The sequence below is a fragment of the Podarcis filfolensis genome (genome assembly GCF_964270895.1).
Source record: "Podarcis filfolensis genome assembly, chromosome: 8".
Taxonomy (NCBI): Eukaryota; Metazoa; Chordata; class Lepidosauria; order Squamata; family Lacertidae; genus Podarcis; species Podarcis filfolensis.
In genome coordinates this window covers 22907744-22930513 of record NC_139611.1, presented here as the reverse complement: position 1 = coordinate 22930513, position 22770 = coordinate 22907744, and the positions used below count along the sequence as shown (strand labels likewise).

The 22770-nt window shown below is 45.1% G+C and overlaps 1 protein-coding gene and 1 long non-coding RNA gene across 5 annotated transcripts in view; one reads left to right on the top strand and one right to left on the bottom strand.

Annotated features, from left to right (window-relative positions):
• MEGF6 (multiple EGF like domains 6) overlaps positions 1-22770 on the top strand; it is a 206646-nt gene that overhangs the window by 19997 nt on the left and 163879 nt on the right. For 3 of the 4 annotated variants that reach the window (XM_083628414.1, XM_083628413.1, XM_083628416.1), the window contains exons 3-4: positions 1523-1632; positions 18910-19014. In XM_083628414.1, coding sequence (XP_083484540.1) covers positions 1523-1632; positions 18910-19014 — 215 coding nt within the window. The remainder of the gene's footprint in view (positions 1-1522; positions 1633-18909; positions 19015-22770) is intronic. The other variant, XM_083628415.1, reaches the window with a different exon arrangement.
• The window catches only part of LOC310769585, a 276754-nt gene that overhangs the window by 165059 nt on the left and 88925 nt on the right, over positions 1-22770 (bottom strand). The gene's annotated exons all lie outside the window — the stretch shown is intronic.

Below are 22770 nucleotides of genomic sequence, written 5' to 3'. Positions count from 1 at the left end.
TTCCCAGGAGCATTTGGTTGGGCTAGAAGGGCCACTGGCCTGATCCAGCAAAGGTCTTGTTGGGTCCTCCTACCTCCTGTGTGTAAGCAGCTTGGGAAGAAGTCTCTTGTCACCTAAGAGAGTTTCTCAAAGCCCAAATAATTTCTCCTGGTTCTAAACAACTCACACACCCCTCTTGATGCGAACTGTTAACTGTGGAGGGAATGTAACAATGAGTTTTCATTCATTTTTTTTGAACCTCGGCATGCTTTCCTTGCAGGACATCTGCTCCATCACTTATATTAAACCTGTGGATTTTTTAAAAAGCCGATTGCGTGACGTTGAAAGCAATATCTGTTTTGAGCACAATGGAGAAGGGAGTCTTTTTGGCAGCATGCAACCCTGTTGGGCTTTTTGCCAGTTTGCGAGCTGTTTTGCTGTCTAATGACTGGATATTGCTTTCCCAGACACATCTGGACCCTGATTGCTTTCTCCATGCTTGGCTGAAATGGGTAAAATATTTTCGTGTTTTCCACCACCCCGTTTTATTTCTCTTTTCCTCCTTGCAAAACTGGACTGGAGATGTCGTACATTTGGATGAAGCCGGGTTATGCCTTAAGGCTTGTGCCCCATGTTAGCCCTACTCAGAGTAGACCTTTTGAAGTTAATGGGCATGGCTAACTTGGGCTCCTTAATGTCATTGAGTCTACTTTGAGTGGAACTGAGTTGGATACAACCTGATCATTTGCCCTGCATTGCAAGGGGTTGGGCTAGGTCACCCTTGGGGCAACAGTTGTACAACTCTGTGTTTTTATGATTCGGTTTCTTTGTGAATTAAAAGCACTAAGTAACCAGGATTTGTCTGGACACTTAAAAAAAATTGTTTTTAATGGATACACCTGGCATTTTCAGCTATGCAGGAAAGTGTGTGTGAGTGCAACATTCAAATACATGCAGTCATTCTGTGGGCTTTTACAGTTAGTCGTGTTTCATCTCTTGCCAATGGGATGTGTTGAAAACATATGTTAAAACCACCACAATGGTCTACCAGTGAAGTTAGACTAACTCAACTGGAGTCTTAACTATATGTGACGTTAAAGTATTTTTTTCACCTGTATTTTTGGTCGCTTACAGACTTCCACTGGGGTTTTTTTGGGGTGGAAGTCAATCACATACTGAGAAATTCTGGTTGCACAGTGAAAGTTGATCCTGGTAAAGCTCCTGTCTGAAAACCTGGAGATCCGCTGCCAGTCAGTGTAGACATTATTGGCCCAGATGAATCTTTGGTCTGATAAGGCAAATTCCTATGTTGCTTCCTATTTGCAATGGCTTGATTGCTCTGGGTTGCAGCCAATGTTAGAGTGGACCCACTGAAATTAATAGACAGAGCTAATTTACCTCCATTAAAGTTCAACAGGTCTACTCAGAGTAGGACGAACACTGGACGCAACTTTCTGCATCTGATTTCTTCTGAATTATGCGGCTGTAGCCTCCAGCTGCAGTAACATTTAACGCTGCTTGTTTTGATGTTTTCTTTTCTCAGGATGGTGTATTACATGGACAACAGGCAGCTCTACAGCATGCAGTACCAGACGGTGTACAGGTGCTGCCCGGGATGGTCTCAGTTTGGAGAGGACGCAGGCTGCCTTTATCGTAAGTGGGCCCTCCTTCATCCTGCCATGTTTTGCCATCTGGGATAGCTCAGTCGGTAGAGCATGGGACTCTTAACCTCAGGGTTGTGGGTTTGAGCCCCATGTTGGGCAAAATACTTCCTGCGCTGCAGGTGGGTTGGACCAGACCAGGGACGTCTTAAGCATATCCGGCGCTGTGGTGCAAAGATCCCTCTGGTGCCCTCCCTGTTTCCCAGAGTTGCTGACCTTTTTTAGGGAGGACGGTACTGCCGGTGACGTGCCCAGCTTTGCGGGGCTGGAGGAGGCAGGCAGCGGCTGGAAGGCAACTCCTCCAGCAGGGAAGAGGCAGAGGCTGGACGTGGTGGCTCCCGGCTTAGCTGACTGCTTTGTGCTGCGGTGGCCATGGCTGACGGAGGCTCTGGGCGCGGCGCGGCACTGCTTTGGCGCGGCATGGCGAAGGTGGCGAGCCGATTCCAGGAGGTGCCACGTCCAGCCTCTGCCTCTTCCCTGGCGCCCTCCAGAACTTGGCGCCCTGGTTCCCCGCACCACTAGCCTCTATGGATAAGATGCCCCTGGACCAGATGACCTTGTGGTCCCTTCCAACTCTACAGTTCTATGATGTGTTTCTTTAATTGCACATACAGAAACTCAGAGAAATTCATGCATATGCTTGTGATTTAGACCTTGTCTTTTGATGATGTCCACGGTGGCTTACAACAGGTACGAGCTGTTCCTGCACGTGGGCAAGTGTCTGTGTGTACATTTGTTGATTTGCACACCTTGGCGACCCAGGCGTGCAGAGTGCACCCTCGTAGGACGGTGTAGGTGAGCAGCCATAACGTTTGCGTATGCAGATTGTGCGGTGTGCGAACACCCCTGCTGGCCCAATGCAAAGCGTGTTGTGCTTCTTAACAACAGGGTAGCAAATACAAATTCTCTCTCTGTGTGGCAGAGCAGAGGGACCAAACATTTGCTGAATCTCTGAGCTGTTGTATGCGCTCAAAGGAACTCAGAGCAAATGAATGGGAGGTGGTGATAGTGTGGAGGACCAAAGAGGCCTTCTCAGAGAGGGTGGGAGCCTCATGAGGGCATCTTTCCCAGATGGAAGCAGACACTGTACTGTATATAAGCTTCTTCCCTGGCCATTCAAGGCTAGGAAGCTCTGGCCCGGGGGCCAAATGTGATCCTCATAAGTCTCTCTTAGGCCACATCCTCTCTCCACAGGCCACACCCCTTGGCAGCCATATTTTGCACCCTCCTCAAGTGTTTTTGCCTGGCTGGAGTGCATCTTTGAACTCCACTAATGCCTCTTGCTTGTCAGGATGTAGAATAGAAAGGAGTGTGCTTTGGTGTGATGTACTGTAGAAACAAGGCGACTGTACAAACATAAAATTTGCATTCATTGCTTTGCCTACTCTTGCCTCTGGCTCTGCTGCCGTGTGGCCCTCAAAAGGTTGCTCAGAAGGGATGAAGGTTTTGGGCTGAAAAAGATCCCCCACTCACCTCCTAGGATGAACAGAACTCTTTCTAACCCCCCCCACTCTACTCCCACCCTCCAAAAAAAACCACCCTGGAATTTTGGTCACAGGCAGCATGGATATCATTGTGCAAGTCTCTGTTTTGGTTCCAGCATCAAGGAGACAACCTCAGAAAAATTACCAGCTTGCATAACCCGACTTCTATACCCATCTGTCTTCCTCATTTGTGGAGAAAACAACAACTAAATTGAGGTATTTCAAGTCCTGAGCTATAACCTCTGAAACAACTTGAAATGAAACTTTTTTAAAAACAAGAATTTCATCTATGAAAAGATAGAAAGAAGAAAAGTACTATTACATTTTCATACATTAATATACAGTGGTACCTCGGGTTACATACGCTTCAGGTTACAGATGTTTCAGGTTACACTAACTCAGAAATAGTACCTTGGGTTAAGAACTTTGCTTCAGGATGAGAACAGAAATCGTGCTCCGGCGGTGTGGCAGCAGCGGGAGGCCCCATTAGCTAAAGTGGTGCTTCAGGTTAAGAACAGTTTCAGGTTAAGAACGGACCTCCGGAACGAATTAAGTACTTAACCCAAGGTACCACTGTACAAATGTGCATATTCTTATTATCCTAATACACATATAATTGTCAGTAACCCAATAGATTCTTTGTAAACTCATTCCATATATTGCTGTATTTATCCAAAGTCTGCGTCTATAAGCTGTCTGTTCATGTGTTGCCAATGTTGTCACGTTGTCAAGCCATTGATTAAGGGGGAATCATATCACTATTCTTCCAGTTCATTAGTACCATGAAACTTGGCGAAGGTGATCTTATGGCCCGGGTGGCATGTGCCCTCCCCAGGGGTTGCCCAGAAGGCTGATAGAAGTTCTCCACTCTTGGCCTAAAGGGGTGTGGGGAGAAGAAGAATCAACTCTGTTCCAGTTTGCAAAGACATTGCGGTCTGGTGGTGATGCTTATTCCTACATAGGACCTCAAAAGTAGGGGGTTTTGTTTGTTTGTTTGCTCCCCACAAGTGTGTAGCAAAGCAAGAGAAATATTCTGAAGAATATTGTCTTTGTTTTCTACCTTTCCATTGTTCGTGGTTGGTCCTTACTTCTTCTTAGCATGGAAGGTGTTCTACGTTTACATCATTGAAATGCTAGTTGGCTCGAGGTCCATCCCTATTTAAAGCAAAGACCTGCACTGAGGATATTAAACTCTGGACTGTTTTCAAGATCCATCCTCCTCATTTTTCAGAATGTATGTAGAAATGATCAGGCCGCCGGGAGTTGCCTGATATGCCTTTGCGCTCTGCTAGTGCGATGTGTTCTGGAGCTTTTCCTAATAGCTTGGGCTGAAGAAGGTAAATTGGGAATCACTCTATGTACGCTGATTAATTGTGTGGGGAAAGGAGCCAGGCATTGTTGCTCATGGCTGGATAAGACCGCAGGCCCATTATAGTCCAGCATTCCATTCCCAAAGTTTAGAGAGATGCAGTGGTGGTGACGATTATTATGAATTTGGCGAGTCCGTCTAGATGAAACCCTGGATTTCTTTCCCCAACCCGCAATCCCGTATCTCTGAGGGTGGAATGCATTCAAGCAAGCTTTGCCAACGCAAGTTCCTTTGTCAAGGCAATGGCTTTGGCTGGCCAGCTAAGTACTGCAATTTAAAAGTCCAGAAGGTTGCCATAGAAGCAAATGGGTGGGGCTTTCCCTACCCCCTCAATAGCCAGAGCAGTGTGTGGGAGTTGGCCTGATGCTGAAGACTGGAGGAAGTGAGGCAGGTCTTCCTCTGTTCTGGATTTTGGAAACCTAATGGGGAAGCAGCCTCTGTTGGAGTGTTAATGCTGTGAGCCCCTACTTCCCAGGTTGTGTTTATGCATGTTGTTGTCATTTAGTCATGTCCGACTCTTCATGACCCCATGGACCATAGCATGCCAGGCACGCCTGACTTCTACTGCCTCCCGCAGTTTGGTCAAACTCATGCTGGTAGCTTCGAGAACACTGTCCAACCTCATCCTCTGTCGTCCCCTTCTCCTTGTGCCCTCCGTCTTTCCCAACATCAGGGTCTTTTCCAGGGAGTCTTCTCTTCTTATGAGGTGACCAAAGTCTTGGAGCTTCAGGATCTGTCCTTCCAGTGAGCACTCAGGGCTACTTTCCTTAAGAATGGATCGGTTTGATCTTCTTCCAGTCCATGGGACTCTCAAGAGTCTCCTCCAGCACCATAATTCAAAAGCATCAATTCTTCGGCGATCAGCCTTCTTTATGGTCCAGCTCTCACTTCCATGCATCACTACTGGGAAAACCATAGCTTTTACTATATGGACCTTTGTTGGCAAGGTGATGTCTCTGCTTTTTAAGATGCTGTCTAGGTTGGCCATTGCTTTTCTCCCAAGAAGCAGGTGTCTTAATAAAACTATATATTCTAATTCCGGGCCCAGAAATTGGCTGTACCAGCCAACACTAGTAGACAGCACCCCTAGCATTATAAAATCATGTCAAATCAGCTCAACATTAGGAAGGACTTTCTGACATGGAGATCTGGCTGACTGTGGAATGGACTGCCTCAGAAGGTGTTGGGAGTCTCCTACACTGGTGGTTTTTAAACAGTGGTCAGCTGCGATTCTTGCATTACAGGGGTTTGGTCTAGATAGCCCTTGGGGTCCCTTCCAATGCTACAAATCTCTGATTCACGATGTATATTTTATAGTTCAGTGGTTGGGTAAATAGGTTAATACTGCTTAGAAACCTGTCTTGCCACGAAGCAGTCTACAAATTAATAAACAGTGAATTTGTAACAACCACCACCTTAATACTTAACTCAAGATGCAGCCAGTTTGCCTGCTGTGGAAGGGTGATGAAGAGAGTAAAAAATAAAAAAAATAACAAGGATTGAAAGGAAACTTTGGAGAGGGACCAGATAATGGCCTTATCTGAACTCGGCAAAAAGAAGAAGAAGAAAAAAGTACACCCAAATTGGCAATCGGCCAATTAGCTCAACTCAGGAGGGAAAAGAACTTTCATAAAGGTTTCCTGCAGAGGAAGTGAATAATTCCATTCAGGAAAGCAGAAGTCCAGTATAGGAAAGAGAGACGCCTAGAGCAGCATCTTAGCTTGCCATTTGAACTGCTGGCACGGAGAAGGGAGAAGGAAATCTCTCATTTGTAACTGGAAAGGCGCGCGAGAGATAATGGGGGCAGACACGAAGAGGAAGAGCGTCTGTGCAGAAGAAAAATGATAATAATAGTCTGTGTCTGTTTATGAACTGGTGTGTAATTTGTCGGAGGAACCCAAAGTTAGGAATGTTTGTGTTTTTGCTGTTTTTTTTAACTGCCTGCTAACTGGAGTGGCCTTAAAAGCTAATGAGCTTCTGCGTTTGCCGGTCTTTGTGTTGTTGCCAGCTAGCAATTGTCACGAGTTTTTGTATGGCTGCAGTTGGAGCAACAACTGGCATGCTGTGGAGAAAGGGGAGAGGGGAAACACCCACCCACCCACATACACCCACACCCACACACCCACCCACCACTACAACCCAGCAACCATCCAGTGAAGCTCTGAAGATGTTGATCCACCAGCTGTGAAAAAGGCTAATTCCATGCTAGAGATCATTAGGAAAGGAATTGAAAATAAAACTGCTCATATCATAATGCCATTGTACAAATCTATGGTGTGACCACGTTTGGAATACAGTAAGCCTACATGTAATGTGTTTAACTTGTGTGCATTCAGCTTACAAGCAGGGCAATTTTTTAAAAAAATGTATTCCAGAGAAAATGTCTTTGGCATTGCAAACCGCCATTGAGCCCAGTGGGTCTTGACTATACACAATTTTGGCTTTAGGCACGATCCCTGGAACATAACATAAGTTGTGGGCTTACTGTACTGGGTATGGTTCTGGTTGTCTCACCTCAAAAAGAAGTTGGAGAAGGTTCAGCAAATGGGCAATGAAAACAGTCAAGGGGATGGAGCGACTCCCCTATGGGGAAAAGTTGCAGCGTTTGGGGCTTTTTTGTTTAGGTAAAAAGGGAGTTAAAGATGACATGATAGAAACTAATAAATATACATTCTTCCACCATGCTATGTATCTATACACATGCGTATGCGCATGCACTACCGTGCTTGAAATAAACTAGTTCAGTTTCATGAAGCTCATTGAATTAGTTCAAGAATCTCTGAACTACACTTGAAAGTAGTTTCTGCAAGTGCCAGGTGAACTGACTATGAATTAAGTTCATTTTCAGGTAAAACTTTTTTTTTTTTTAAATTAATTTATCTTCAAGTTTATTCTCTGACATGCCCCCCCTTTAAACCCTTAAAGCCTAGATATCATAAATATTTAAGGAGGAGGTATGAATTAAACCATTCAGATTCCAGTATGTATATATGTGTGTGTGTGTGTTTTGATGTTTACTTAAGTATACAGTGGTTCCTCGGGTTACAGACGCTTCAGGTTACAGTCTCCACTAACCCAGAAATCGTCCTCGGGTTAAGAACTTTGCTTCAGGATGAGAACAGAAATTGCGTGGCGGCGGCACAGCAGCAGCGGGAGGCCCCATTAGCTAAAATGGTACCTCAGGTTAAGAACAGTTTCAGGTTAAGAACGGACCTCCAGAACGAATTAAGTTCTTAACCTGAGGTGCCACTGTATTTTGTAGTTTGGCAAAGCTTGTAACATTCTGAACGCTGTTTCTTTGGGGTTTTTTGAGGATCATTTAGATGAACTTGAATGGAGCTGTGAACTGAACTTGTTCGCAAATTTTCTATGAAAAAGGGGGATGAATGTGAAATAGAATTAGATTTTTTTACGGCGTATTCAACTAGAATTAGTTTCTTTTGAAAATGAACTTTCTAAGCTCTCTCCCTCTGTGCATAGGGTGGTTTTATGTTTACACAGAGTATACCCATTGAAATGAATGAACATGGTTAACTTAGGCGTATAGTTTTCTACTCTGCATAAAATTTAGTTGAATACCCCCCTTCACGTACCTTGAGATCGATACATGTTTGTTTATTAGAGGCTAAATCTAAAATTGTGTGCAATAATGCACATTATACCCTTTGCACGCATTATATAGCACACATCACTATACTGTTAAAACTGCTTAAAATATTTAAGACCCTGAGATAAAATTGATGTGAGTAAATATAATTTTATTAATGCCTTTCTTTCAGTTAGAGGACTTCCATCTGATCAGCTTTGATATTGAGGGCTGTCCTCTGTAAAGTGCATCATGATCTCTCTCTCCCCACCCCACCCCTATTCCTCGGGACCTTCTCATGATTTGACCCACTCCGAGCCACCTTTTTATTCCTTGCAAACATAGACCTTGTGAAATTTGCCCAGGAGTACCGTTCCCCTTACTAATTCATTCCTGTTTGATCGAAGGAACTCCATAAGGGCTGTCAGGTTGGTGCCCCCCCCCTTTAACAACCTCATCACTGAGTTCAGAATTTCTTCATCCCCGTGAAAGGAAAGCTGGGAGATGGATGGAAAACTTTTCACGGAAAACAGATGGTGAACAAGACACCGCAAGATGAGGCCTGTGTACTTTAAACAGCTCCAAGGGGATCTGTAAAATGCCTTGTGAAATATTGGGCTTCCTAGCGGCTTCTTTCCATCGTGTGTGTGTGTGATTGGGTCTGCTGGATTCATAAGGTCCTCTCATGCTGTGAGATCGCACCTCATAAACGGGATCTCTCCCCCCCCTCTCTCCCTCTCATGGTTTCATGTTTATCTTTTTTTCTTTAAACCCCCTTGTCTTTTGCTTTGGGCTGTTTGGCTGGCCAAGGTTTGCTTAAAGGTTCAAAAGAAACACCAGAATGTTCCTCAAGCATAGTTGAGACATGGGGTACATCCGCATGATGCGTTTAAAGCAGCATGGTACCACTTTAAACAGTCATGGCTTTCCTCAAAGAATTCTGGGAGCTGTAGTTTGTTAAGGGGTGCCGGCAGGTTTTAGGAGACCCCTGTTCCCCTCACAGAGCTAGAGTTTCCAGAATGGTTAAGCAATCAATGAGCACAAATGAAATATGCAGATTTAGCTACGGGTGTCTGATGTCGAACCGAGCAGGTTATGGACTCCTCCTCCTCCTCTTTGACATCTTAAGTAGAATTCTGGCAGAGACTTTTCAACACCGTTTCATTACCTTGGGGATACAGGAGGCATGGCTTGAGTGTTGCCTTTTGTCTGGATAAGTGTCCATTGATGGGGATGCTTCTGAAGAGACTTGTGACTCGCAATTCAATTCAAGCAGGTTCCAAAGTTCAGGCGTGGTTCTTCTGATGCAGCCAAAGTAGCGGCGGTGTTCAGGTGTCGGTCAAGCTGAGATGTAAGCCAAGAGGAAAAAGAGACTCTGGTGCTTTGTGCATTGGCAGGATGGAGAACTGAGGAATCCGCCTGGTCCAGAGTCAAACCATTCTTCTGCCTAGTTCAATATTGCCCATGCTGACTGGTGATGGCTTTCCTGAATTTCGGACAGCGATCTTCCCACTGTGACCTGGAGATGCTGGGGATTGAACATGGGACTTTTTACATGCATAGCAGATGCTCAGCCACTGAGCCATGGCCTTTTTTTGGATGACAGCAAACAGACGTTGGTGCTATCACATTGTTTTCTAGGGGCCAAAATTGATACGATGCTAAACGTGCTAAACCCTTCAATATTTCTCCTATGAAAATAGGGACATCCCTCATCATCATCATCATCATCATCATCATCATCATACCCCACCTATTAGACTGGTTTGCCACAGCCACTCTAGGTGGCTTACAACATATATAAAAGCATAATAAAACATTAAACATACTTTCCAATGCAGGGCTGCCTTCAGATGTCTTCTAAAGGCTGTATAGTTACTTAACTCATTGGCTTGGGGGTTGCAATAACTCCATAGCCTCCAATACCTCTCAGCTGAAAATACGGACTTCCTAAGGAAAAGCAGGACATTCCGGGATCAAATAAGAAACTGGAATGGCTTCTGTAAATCCGGGACTTCCCTAGAAAATAGGGACACTTGGAGGGTCTGGTTTTGGATACCAAGTTGGCTGGATCAGGGCGAAGGGCCAGAACTTTATATTGGTAATGTTTATCCAAAGTCTCTGGGCTCCATTAGGTGACCTATTTATTTAGCATTCATTTGATTTGCTTACGTGAAGCTCATGCGGAGGCTAGACTATGTCCAACTTTAATTGAACATCCATCCTTATTTGCTTGCAGAAAGCTTATGCAGACAGTTGGCTACAGCTGGCCTACATTGAGCATTGTTCGCATTTGTTTGTGGGCAACATTCTTCCTAAATTCGTCCTGATTTGCTTGTGCGGTGCTTATACATCTTTCCATTAATCGTTCATTTGCCCCATGCTTTCCCTGTTAACTCTCCCAACTGCAAAAAGTCAGTTTTTTAAAAAGTGGGTTTGTTGCGCCAGGACGACAGAGTTCTTTAATCCGCTTAATTCAGCAAACCTAAATTCCTGGTATGCGCTTGAATCTCTCCCACAAAATGCTGACAGCCTGGAGGTGACCTCAGATATAGGTCTTTTCCTGGAGATGCCAAGAGGTGAAACTGGCTCCTTTATTATGTATGGAAAGAACGAGCGCTGCCACTTCACTCAGGTCCCTCCCTTATTCTTCCTGAGAACTGAAATTTTAATGCCTTTAATTTCCCATGGCAGAAACAAGAATAGCAGGAAATGTTGTCAGAGTGTAACTTGTTCTGTATTACCGGGGTCATAATTGATGGCACCGTGATAAAACCCAACAAAAGAAGTGTTTATGAACATTATCGTCAGTAATATAAAGAGTGGTACAAAAGAGCTGCTTCCCCTGTGCACGCCCCAAATGTATTAACACAACTGCAAATACTTCAGCTGTTGTGGGGAGAGTCATGGCTCAGTAGTAAAGTATCTGCTTTGCATGCAGAAGGTTGCAGGTTCAAAACCTGGCACTTCTAGTTGGGGCTGGGAAAGCCCCACTGTCTGAAATCCTGGAAAGCTGCTGCCAGTCAGTGTAGACAGTACTGAGCTGGACCAGTGGTCTGACTCAGTGCTAAAAGAACTGCCCAAGTCCTTTGTGAGTATGAAGGAAGCTTTGGAAAAGAGTCTAAGGCCTCATCTGCGCTATACATTTAAAGCATTGTCACTTTAAGCAACCACACCTTCCCCCAAATAACACAGGGAACTGTAGTTTGTGAAGGGTGCTGAGAGTTGTTAGGAGACTCCTATTGCCCTCACAGAGCTACAATTCCCAGAGTTCCCTGGAAAGAGGGATTGTTGGTTAAAGCACTGTATTTTATTTGAGCTTTCACATTGTAGGGGAACCAGCCTCATATCACCAGCATGTTTGAGTCTAATTAATGCATGAAGGGGTTAATGCCATAGAGTAAGCTGTCCTGCCAGGTTTTTCCTATGCCACTTCCCCTCACCTTGGGAGGAAACGGGCAACAAAGCCTACTTAGTCTACATGTGTGAGGATGTCTGAGCTGCTCCCTCCAGCTGCATGGCTTTAAGCAGCCTCTTTTGTTTCAGACAAGAATAAAATATGAAACTAATGTTTTCCTATACCTATAGCTTAGGAACTTTTACCATTTTATAATCAAGCAACATTTTACTGCCTGATCAACTATTTCTGACTGCTATATGGAAAAGCACATGAACCTGACCTCTGAAGAATTTTGTGAGGGTACCATTTTATGACTTTCTAAACGTGTGGTCTATTTTTGTGCTAGGGAAATGGGATACATCGAGATTCACTGGAAAGGGCACATGTAAAAGTTTTTACAGCCTATATTCCCATGCTTTCTTTGCTGCATATTTTGCCACATCAAATCTCAGCTAGGGTTCTCTCACCAAAGAACAATTGCCCCAAGTTTGGTTCTTTGCATCTGGGATTTCCAACACACATGACACAAAAGCAGCTTCTGGAAATACAGTGGAAGCTTAACATTCATTTCTGTGTCACTTGCTTCAAGGAAAAAAAAAACTGCTTGCAACCCTATGGATCCAGAAAATTGCATGGTTTGGGGTGACAGCATCTTAAAAAGCAGAGATATGACGTTGCCGACAAAGGTCCATATAGTCAAAGCTATGGTTTTCCCAGTAGTGATGTATGGAAGTGAGAGCTGGACCACAGAGAAGGCTGATTGCCGAAGAATTGATGCTTTTGAATTATGGTGCTGGAGGAGACTCGAGAGTTCTTAAGGAAATCAGCCCTGAGTGCTCACTGGAAGGACAGATCCTAAAGCTGAGCCTCCAATACTTTGGCCACCTCATGAGAAGAGAAGACTCCCTGGAAAAGACCCTGATGTTGGGAAAGATTGAGGGCACAAGGAGAAGGGGACAACAGAGGATGAGATGGTTGGACAGTGTTCTCGAAGCTACCAGCATGAGTTTGACCAAACTGTGGGAGGCAGTGGAAGACAGGCGTGCCTGGCGTGCTCTGGTCCATGGGGTCACGAAGAGTCGGACATGACTAAACAACTAAACAACAACAACCAACATATAGCTCTACCCTGCTGTTTTTATGGGGAAACAGAAGCATGTATGGAGGAGAATGACATTGTCCAATGACATCCGTAGTTTTGCCACATCATCCCCACTGGTGTGAAAGAAATTTAGCACGACATGCTAGTATATCTGTCCAAAAGTATTGTTCAACAATGCAGCAGGCACTGCAATAATGCAACAGGCACTGAAAGGAACATTAGAAAACAGGACAGAAGTGGCAGCATTTTAACCAGGAAATCTAACACAACATTTCTCACATCCAGATGTAGCCAGTGTCTGGTCTTCACTGAGCTTTCTGATTTATTTCTGGGGAGGTTATACAACAAAGAGCATTCATCCTAACAGAGGTTAGACAATGTCCAGTCTTTGTTGAGCATTTGTTCAGTTTTCTTTGCAGAGAGGTTCAATGATGAGTGGAGTTTCTTGTGTGGTGTTCACACATATTCCCACTGATCTGCATGCCTCTCATACCTTTCAATGTGTTTTACCACCACTTTCTGAACCAGAACATATTTGCTAGTTTTTAAAAGTGGATTTCTTGCACTAGACTAGAGCAATGGAGCGCTTGAATTAATGGAAGAATCCTAAAGTTTCCCAGCGTGTGCTTGAACCACTCCTAGAAAATACCCACGGTCTTGAGGCGCCCAATGTGTCCCTGGGAATATATTTACTCTCCTCCTTTTGTGGCTGGTGTTTTGTTTTGTTTCCCTAGATCCAAGAGATTCTGCAGGTGAATGCAGAATGCATTTTGAGCCCAGGCCCTTATCTGACACCAAGGTGCTCTCTTCTCAGTTTACTCCTTCTCTCTGCAGAAATTTATCTTCTCTCCGGACTGGCGGCGGGGGTGGGGGTCTTTCCCAAGCTCCTCTTTGGCGACTGAGTTGGCTCACAAAAATGCTTTGATCTCCTCTGTGCTGTTGATTTTTCCCTTAAATGCTCTTTAAAAAAAAAATCTCCATCACTATTTTGCCAGTAAGCTAAAGGGCTCTGAGAGCTATTTCTTGGATTTAGGCAAATCTGCATAGATGGAGGTGTAGGGTTTGTTGAATCTGTCCATTTTGGTTTGGTTGACCCCATTTCCACATCTGTTTGTGAATTGCTTTGTTTTTTAAAATACACAAAAATTAATGCACATCTATGCATTTCAGACAGAATTTTGCCTAGTATATGCATTGCATCCCCCCTCAATAAAGGTAAAGATAAAGGTAAAGGAACCCCTGACCATTAGGTCCAGTTGTGACCGACTCTGGGGTTGCGGTGCTCATCTCCCTTTACTGGCCGAGGAAGCCGGCATAGAGCTTCCGGGTCATGTGGCCAGCATGACTAAGCCGCTTCTGGCGAACCAGAGCAGTGCACGGAAACGCCGTTTACCTTCCCGCCGGAGCGGTACCTATATATCTACTTGCACTTTGACGTGCTTTTGAACTGCTAGGTTGGCAGGAGCAGGGACCGAGCAATGGGAGCTCACCCCGCTGCGGGGATTCGAACCGCCAACGTTCTGATCAGCAAGTCCTAGGCTCTGTAATTTTCCCCAATTCTCACGATGGGCATCTGGTTGGCCACTGTGAGAGCAGGACGCTGTTTGTTGTACAGCAACCACTACAACTCGCTGCAAGGAAATCCCCTATCCAGCTGGTCTGTCTTGTGTTATGTCTGGCCTCCCCATTAGTTTTATTGCTCCTGTAAATTAACACCCACTTGAGATCGCAGGATCACACCTGCTAGTGTCACTGGGCCTCACAGGGATGTTTTCCTTCTTGCAAGAGCTGAAAGGGGTCGACTGTAAATGAAAAGGTACAGCTGAGCCTTTGCAGACAGACCTCTTCAGATATGACTCATGCAACGGAGCAACACAAGAAGAGACTAGCTGCTGGGTCAAACCAATGGCCCATCTTTCCCAGAATCCTGTTCTCACAGTGGCCAACCAGACTGCCCTGAGTGCAGCAGCAAATCCCCACCTGCAATTTCTGGCAACTAGCGTTCAACTGCCTCTGACAGGGGAGGTAGAACCTAGTGACTGTGGCTAGTAGTCTTTGATAGGCTTATCTTTCATGAAGTTGTCCAGTCCTCTTTTAAAGCAGTCCAAGTTGGTGGCCATTACTGGTCCTTTGCAGGAGTTTAACTATGATCTTCCAGCACTCAGCTTCAGTGGATGTTCCTAAATTCCAGCATTACGAGAGAGGGAGTAAAACTTCCCTCTGTCCACTTTTTCTGGACCATGCACAATTGCACTGGAATCTGCTTCAACCCAAAAATCATTGTATAGGCTTCAACTCAAGGCTCATTTATTCCAGAGGGATTTTATTAATCCTGTATAAATGCTCAGGAGTGAGCAAATAGTGGATTACGGCCAGATTACTTCTCCTATCCACTTGAATTTCTTACAAAAGTTCCTGAAATTTGCAGGAAAACAATTCTGCTAATCCTCCTGCTGCTAATTCCCATTGTTCAGATTTCCAGCCTCTGTGGGTGTTCTGAGCATGTTGTTTTACCCAGCTGAGGAACAACTCTTTATCTCTTTTGCAAAGAGGTGTTTTTCTTTCCCACTTTGAAATAAACGTTTGGGGTTAGTTGGCCAAAAACACCACTTTGAGCGTTACAAAAAGAGATTCTTTTGGAATTTTAGAGGTAAGAATACAGGAGAGGCAAATGATGGATTGCCCATTTAATCTTGAGGGCTGCAGATGTATCTGGGTAGATTGTGGTACAATCCTGTTCACGCCTGTTCAGAAATGAGCAGAAGAATGTTTGAGGGAGTTGCAGGCATCAGTTGCTGCTGCCAAAGTTGACCCTTAATGAAGCTGAATTAGTCATGTCTATCAGCTTCATTGAGTCTACTCTGAGTAGGACTAGCATTGGATGCAACCAATGATTACTGGCCATGATCTCCTCTGGCAAGGTGGCTGGAAGCCATGTGAAGGGAATTCCACACACGTGCTGATATATGTCCCCAGGAACAGATGAATATGTGAATTCCATCCCCCCAGCATCTTATACCCCCCAAACTTAATTCAGCCCCCCCCCCATATTTCAGGAATGAAAATGAATGAAAATTCACCAGTCTTTTAGGGGGCATTTCTTTTAATACAAACCTTTTTTGGTATGCTGTTTGGACTAATACAGTCATACCTCATGTTACGTTTTTTCAGGTTGCATCATGAGGCAACCTGGAAGTACCAGAAAGGGTTACTTCTGGGTTTCACTGCTTGTGCATGTGCAGTAGCGCTAAATCGCGCTTCGCGCATGCGCACAAGCACCAAATTGCATTGCACACCTGCGCAGATACGGTGCTTCAGGTTGCGGGCTTTTCACGTTGTGAATGGGCCTCCAGAACGGATCCTGTTCGCAACCAGAGGTACCACTGTATGCACATTCTAACAGACAGCTTGCTCTAACATAATGCATCTTCTGTATGTTGTTTTCACTAATGTATGTGTTTTTAAAATGTTGTGAGTCAGATGGAAAATGGGGCCCCTTGTTTTCTGTTGCTCCAGAGGGGAATAATAATGGTAGTAGTAGTAGTAGTAGTAGTAGTAATAATAATAATTATAATAATAATTTATTCATACCCCACCCATCTGGCTGGCTTTCCCCAGCCACTCTGGGCGGCTCCCAACAAAAGATTAAAATACATTAAAACATCAGTCATTAAAAACTTCCCTAAACAGGGCCAAACCAATAGACTCAAGAACCAAACAAATAGATTCAAACTACAAGAAAGCTGAATCTGACTAAACATTAGGAAGAACTTTCTGACAGTGGAATGGGCTGCTCCAAAAGGTGGTTTCTTGGGAGAGGTTGGTTGGCCATCTGTCAGTTATTTTCAGTTCTGATTCTTTCATTCTTGGAAGTTGGACCACGCTTGGGGTCCCTCCTAACCCCCTAGACTTCTATGAATCACCATCTCCATTAACTATAGTAGGTCTACTTTGAGTCGGGCTAGTATTGGATACAGCTCTGTCTTTGTGGATGGAGTTCATCCATGCGGTGGGGAGATCTGCTGCCCTGCCGTTTTGTATGGAATTCAGAAACATCACACTGTTTCTGTTTCCCTTGATTTCCAAGCTGAGCAGAGCATTTCTCTGTCATAGTGGGATCTAGTCCAAAGACTTCTGCTCTGGACATCATCCACTGGAACAGACCCCTTGTCAGAGCGCCAGACAAGATCTGTGGCATTTTAATCGCCATCACGCTGTATGAGCTACACAGTCTTCGGAGCTAATCACTTCACCATTTTTGGACTGTGGCTCTTAAATTGTCTTAACCTGGCATCAGACACCAATGGCACTCTCTCGTATTACATGATCTATGCCCCTGCATTTTTGGAGACAGTGTGGAGTAACAGGCACATTTTTGCCTGGGGTGGGAATGTGGGAAAGTGCAAAAATTTGGAGCTCTTTTCAGAGATAGCATGCAGTACCCATCAGAAGCTAATTGCAGAGCCAGCCCTGGCTCTATTCTCCACAGAAAGTGACTCTAATCCTGTAGTATCACATAAGATTTTTGCATTCCAGCTATTAGCCTCTGCAAGATTAGCATCCCGTTAGAAATCTTGAGAGCTAATGCCCTAAGAGATGTGGCTTAGCAACGTATGGGATATAGCTCTCTCGGAACATCTAATTTAACACTGCCATGTAATTCAAGGGGAAACTGAACTTGATTTATTTGATAAAACATTATATACCTTTAATGATGGAGGCAGGTTTAGAGTGGCTGGGGAAACACAGCCAGATGGGCGGGTTGTTGTTGTTGTTGTTGTTGTTGTTGTTGTTGTTGTTGTTGTTGTTGTTGTTAAATAAGGCAGCCTTGAGAGATTAAGTCATATTCATGGTAGGCATATTTGAAAATATAGCATTGTACTTTGGGCTTTTTAAATGCAAAGCTAATTGAATATTTTATGTAATTCTGTTGTACCCCATTGTACCAAAGTGGTTCACCAGAAGTGGCTTAGTCATGCTGGCCACATGACCTGGAAGCTGTACGCAGGCTCCCTCGGCCAATAAAGCAAGATGAGTGCCGCAACCCCAGAGTCAGTCACGACTGGACCTAATGGTCAGGGGTCCCTTTATCTTTACCTTTATGTAATTCTGTTGTACCTCATTGTACCAAAGTTGCTCGTGATTTTTGGCTTTTGCTACTGCTGAAGAGATCCTCCTCCTCCTCCTCCTCCTCCTCCTTCTTCCAACAAGGTCCTTCTAGTGCAGGGGTAGGCAACCTAAGGCCCGTGGGCTGGATGCGGCCCAATTGCCTTCTCAATCCAGCCCGCAGACGGTTCAAGAATCATCATGTTTTTACATGAGTGGAATGTGTGCTTTTATTTAAAATGCATCTCTGGGTTATTTGTGGGGCATAGGAATTTGTTCATTTCCCCCCTCCAAAATATAGTCCAGCCCACCACATGGTCTGAGGGACGGTGGACCGGCCCATGGCTGAAAATGGTTGCTGACCCCTGTTCTAATGGTATGACACAATATGGTAGGGTTGCCCTATTTCGAAAAGTACAAATCCGGACACAAAAGTTGTTGAGCTTTTTTGTTCTGCTGCATAGTATAGCTGGCTGGCTGCAGGAGGGTAGTGGCAAATTTGGGAGCGCGAGGTCCCTTTAGGATAGTCACAGCTACACTCCCTTCTAAGATTACAATAATAATAACTAGGGACACATTACAATGATCAAGGCGGATCTCATGCATTGCCTTTCAGCTAGATCTGTGGACATACATCGCAAATGATTTGGAGTGCTCTGAGACCTTCTTTTGCGGTTACTTAAGCTGTGTTGTCCCTGGAAGTTCTGTTGCACATGGCGGAACTTGCATGCCATTTTTTCCGAAACGCTTAGCTGTGAGGTGTACAAAAGAGCAACTCCTCAACACTCTTCCCACACTTTCCCCAGAGCAACCTGAGAGCAAGTATCCTTGAACTCTGATGATGGCTTCCTGCTTGCCCAAATGGAGGCTAGAGAGGCATGTGAGAACATCTGTAAAAACTAGGTGAAATTTGCATTTCTTGATCTGTCTCACTTTTGCCTTTTTGCCCACTGCCAGCAGGCGTTCCCTGGGACCTCGTCCAGAAATGATTTTTTTGCTCTTGTGCTGAGAATGGCCCCCCAATTCATATTCTAGCGTGTCAGTCAATGGTCTCATCGAATCATAGAGCTGAACAGGACCACAAGAGTCCACCCCCAGCAATGCAGGAATCTTTCACCCTCTGTGGGGCTCAAACCCACGACCCTGAGATTAAGAGTCTCATACTCTACTGACTGAGTTATCCAGTGCATCCATATCTGTCACCTGTCTTTTTCTTTTTAAGCTGTCTGCAGTTACGGCATGTGTTTCAACGGAGGCAAGTGTGCGGAAGGCTCCTCTCAGGTCTGCCACTGCCCTGCAGGCTTCCAGGGCCCCAGCTGCCAGTATGGTGAGTAGCTGCTTCAAACTGACCCTTGCGCCCATGCATGTCAGTCTTAAGGTGGAGCTGCCTCTCCACCTGAGTCGGTACCTGGCTTGGCACACACAGCAGGCTGTTGGGAGTCGACTCCAAAGTGGGTGATAACTGTTATGTATTGAAGTTCTCACCCTGGCCACCAGGGGTATTGTGTATATAGTTTTCACTCAGGTCCATGTAAGTTAATTTAGGCGGGAAACCCTGGGGTGTTGTTGTTACAACGTTGACAGCCATGCGGAAAGCAGGCCGGCTGAGCTGTTCAGTTCAGTTCAGTTCAGTTCCAGCTTGGAGAAATCTCTGTGTCGACTGCTATGTCCACCCACAACTTACTACTGGTGATGAAGGTGGGATTCGAACCCACGCTTGCAAAGCACAATGGATTAGCGCTTTGGACCTTGAGGGACTGTTTGCCCAATTTTCCAGTGCCTGAAATAATTTAATATATAGTTGTGTTCATATATGCTTGTACAAATGGCAGTTGCTAGTGGCCAGCATAAACATATCTCTTACATATTTGTCTATCTCCAACCTGGCTTGTGCAACATGCCAAGCCAAACTATGGGATCATCTTGGTGCTGACCTGCTGATTTGGAATAATTCTTACTGCTGCTCTTGCTGTGCCGCCCTCTCCTTTTTACATCTCAAGTCTTCTAGCGAGGTCTCCCTCTTATGTTTGCACGTGTGCGTGATGTCTGAGCGCCGCCGACTGCAATCCTGTATTTGGAAGCGAGACGCAGTCTCCTCTGCCTTTTTGCCAGTTTCCATTGATTCATAACAGCTGGGGAGAGGGGGCAGTTAGGTCATCATAGCAAGAGAGGTTCTCTCTGGGAAAGACCCCGCTAAGTGCTCCTTACATCCCGTAATTCGGAGAGATCTTCCAGTTGGCACGATACATGTGTCTCTCCCTACCTCCAGCAACAAACTTCAGGGATCACACACACACACCCATGATGCACACACACACACAAACCCACAGCTGGATCACACAATTTTCTTTTTAAGTAACCTGACCTTAGGCATGCTTGCTTGGGAACTCGGGGGTCAATACATTCAATGGGGCACATTTCTGAGCAGGTATGTTTTATGGCTCAGACAGCATGTTACAAAGGAGGCGTGTGAATGCCTCTCTCTCTTTAACCCCCCCCCCCGCCCCAGCCAAACAGCTGCACAGTGAGTTGAGGGGTGGGGGGAGAGACTGAGGTGAATCAGGATTTAGGGAAATGGTCGGGGGGGGGGGAGAGCATAATTCCCTACATACCACATATCTGCTAACATTTCTCCGATGAAAATATGGGATGTGGGTGGCGCTGTGGGTTAAACCACAGAGCCTAAGGCTTGCTGATCAGAAGGTCGGTGGTTCGAATCCCCGCAACGGGGTGAGCTCCCATTGCTCGGTCCCTGCTCCTGCCAACCTAGCAGTTCAAAAGTATGTCAAAGTGCAAGTAGATAAATAGGTACCGCTCCGACGGGAAGGTAAACGGCGTTTCCGTGCGCTGCTCTGGTTCACCAGAAGTGGCTTAGCCATGCTGGCCACGTGACCTGGAAGCTGTACGCCGCCTCCCTCGGCCAATAAAGCGAGATGAGCGCCGCAACCCCAGAGTCGGTCACGTCTGGACCTAATGGTCAGGGGTCCCTTTACCTTTAAACAACAACAACAACGATGACAATATGTTGGTGGCTTCCAACATATATAAAAACATAATAACATAATGGTTCTCAAACAACTTGGAACCCAAACACTGCAAACCTGGAAGCATGTGTTCTGGTTCGCAAACCTTTTTCGGAAGCCAAACATACTCCGTTTTGAGTGTTACACTTCCGATTTGAGTGTTACACTTCCGTTTTGAGTGTTACGCTGAGATCTGTCAGTTTTTGTTATTTATTTTTTTATTTTGTTTTTGCGGCTCTTTTTTGTTGCTTTTGTGACTGTGTGGAACCCAGTTCAGCTACTGATTGATCGCTTGTGTGACTGCAGTACATTGTTTACTGCTTTCATTTTATGGATCAATGGTCTTGTCAGATAGTAAAATTCATGTTAAATTGCTGTTTTAGGGGTTGTTTTTAAAAGTCTGGAACAGATTAATCCATTTTGCATTACTTTCTATGGGAAAGCGTGCCTTGGTTTTGGAACGCTTTGGTTTTGGAACGGACTTCCGGAATGGATTAAGTATGAGAACCAAGTTACCACTGTAAAACATGCTACTGGGACAATGTCAGAGATTGAACCTGGAACCTTCTGTGTGTGGAGGAACTGCTCTGCCACTAAGCTATCTCACTTCCTCCGATGTTAAATCTTGCGGGAGTATGCAGAGTGGCGATGGGCCTCAAGAACCTCCGTTGCTGAGTGCACACATCCATTTCATGCTTTGGGGAGTCCTGATTACAGGAGAATCATGAACTCATCTGGTTAGATGGGTTTTAGCTGCTGATTCAGCATGCTTTCTCCCTCCTTCCCCTTTCTTTCATGGTACATCTGTTTTCATGAACTGTAATTATCATTACAGGTGACAATATAGAAGCACTATCAAGGCATTTGAAGTCTCTTTCAGATAATCTGTTGAAAGCAGATGCAATTCTCTATACACACACACACACACACACACACACACAGAGTGTGCGCAAGAGAGAGCACAAATATCATGCTGTTGCAAGAGACCTTTTGTTATCTATGGGTGTGGTGTGTTCAGCAGGGCTCATGATCCTCTCCTGCAAAATATATTCCCCCTTTCTCTCTGCATAACTTCCACTGCATGCTCCTTTCCAAACTGAAAGAATATCCCAATTTTTCTATCTTTTCCACTGCACGTTTTTGGAAGTAAATGCCAACTGCATAAGCCTCTGCATCGCAACTCAAAAGTAAGTTCCATTTGCTTCAGTGGGACTTGTTTTCTGGTCAGCGTGGATGGCAGCCTGCCCTAGTTGGGCCCCCTTGAGCTGTCAGTGGACTCCCAACTCTCTTTGAGTCCAGGCCCAGAAGGGTTGGTGGTCAGGGCTGATGGGAGTTGTAGCCCGAAGCATCTGGGGGCACCGGGTTGGGGAAAGTTGGTGTACTGGGTTGCCCACCAGGAGAGCTCTTTATAATGCACATTTCCTCAGAGATAAATGCCATGCTGTTCTGTGAGATTTATTACTGACTAGGTACTACAACTGTGTATCCCACAAAGGAACGATTGACTTGGATGGCTTCCAGTGAAGAATGCATGGAGGCTATCAATGGCTCCCCTCTCCCCTAAAATAGATTGTACTTTCTGCAATAAGGAAAGTGAGGGGAAAACCCATTAGAAAGTGTAGGATAAGACATGCTTCACTCAACGTTGTACAATCTCCACATACAAAAACTTGGAACGAATGCAAATAGCTCTATAGCTCTCCTTCAGACTTCATTCCAGTGAATGAGAACAAATGCAGGTTGTCATGAGTGCACATGCCAGATCAAGGCTTATATCCAGTGCTACTCAAGAGTAGACCCAATGAAGTTAATGGACCTAAGCTTGGGACTCATTAATTCCAGGGGGCCGGCTCTGAGTAGAATCTAGTTGGCAGTGACTCCAAATGGCTCCTTGGCTGCTGAGCTGATGCAGAAAGTCTGAGGAACATAAGAAGACCCAGTTGGATCTAGTCCAGCATCTCACAGGTGCCCCTTATGAGAAACCTCAAGCAAGACACAAGCACAAGAACACTCTCCTCTTTTGCCATTTCCAGCAACTAGTATTCAGAAGCGCTCTGACA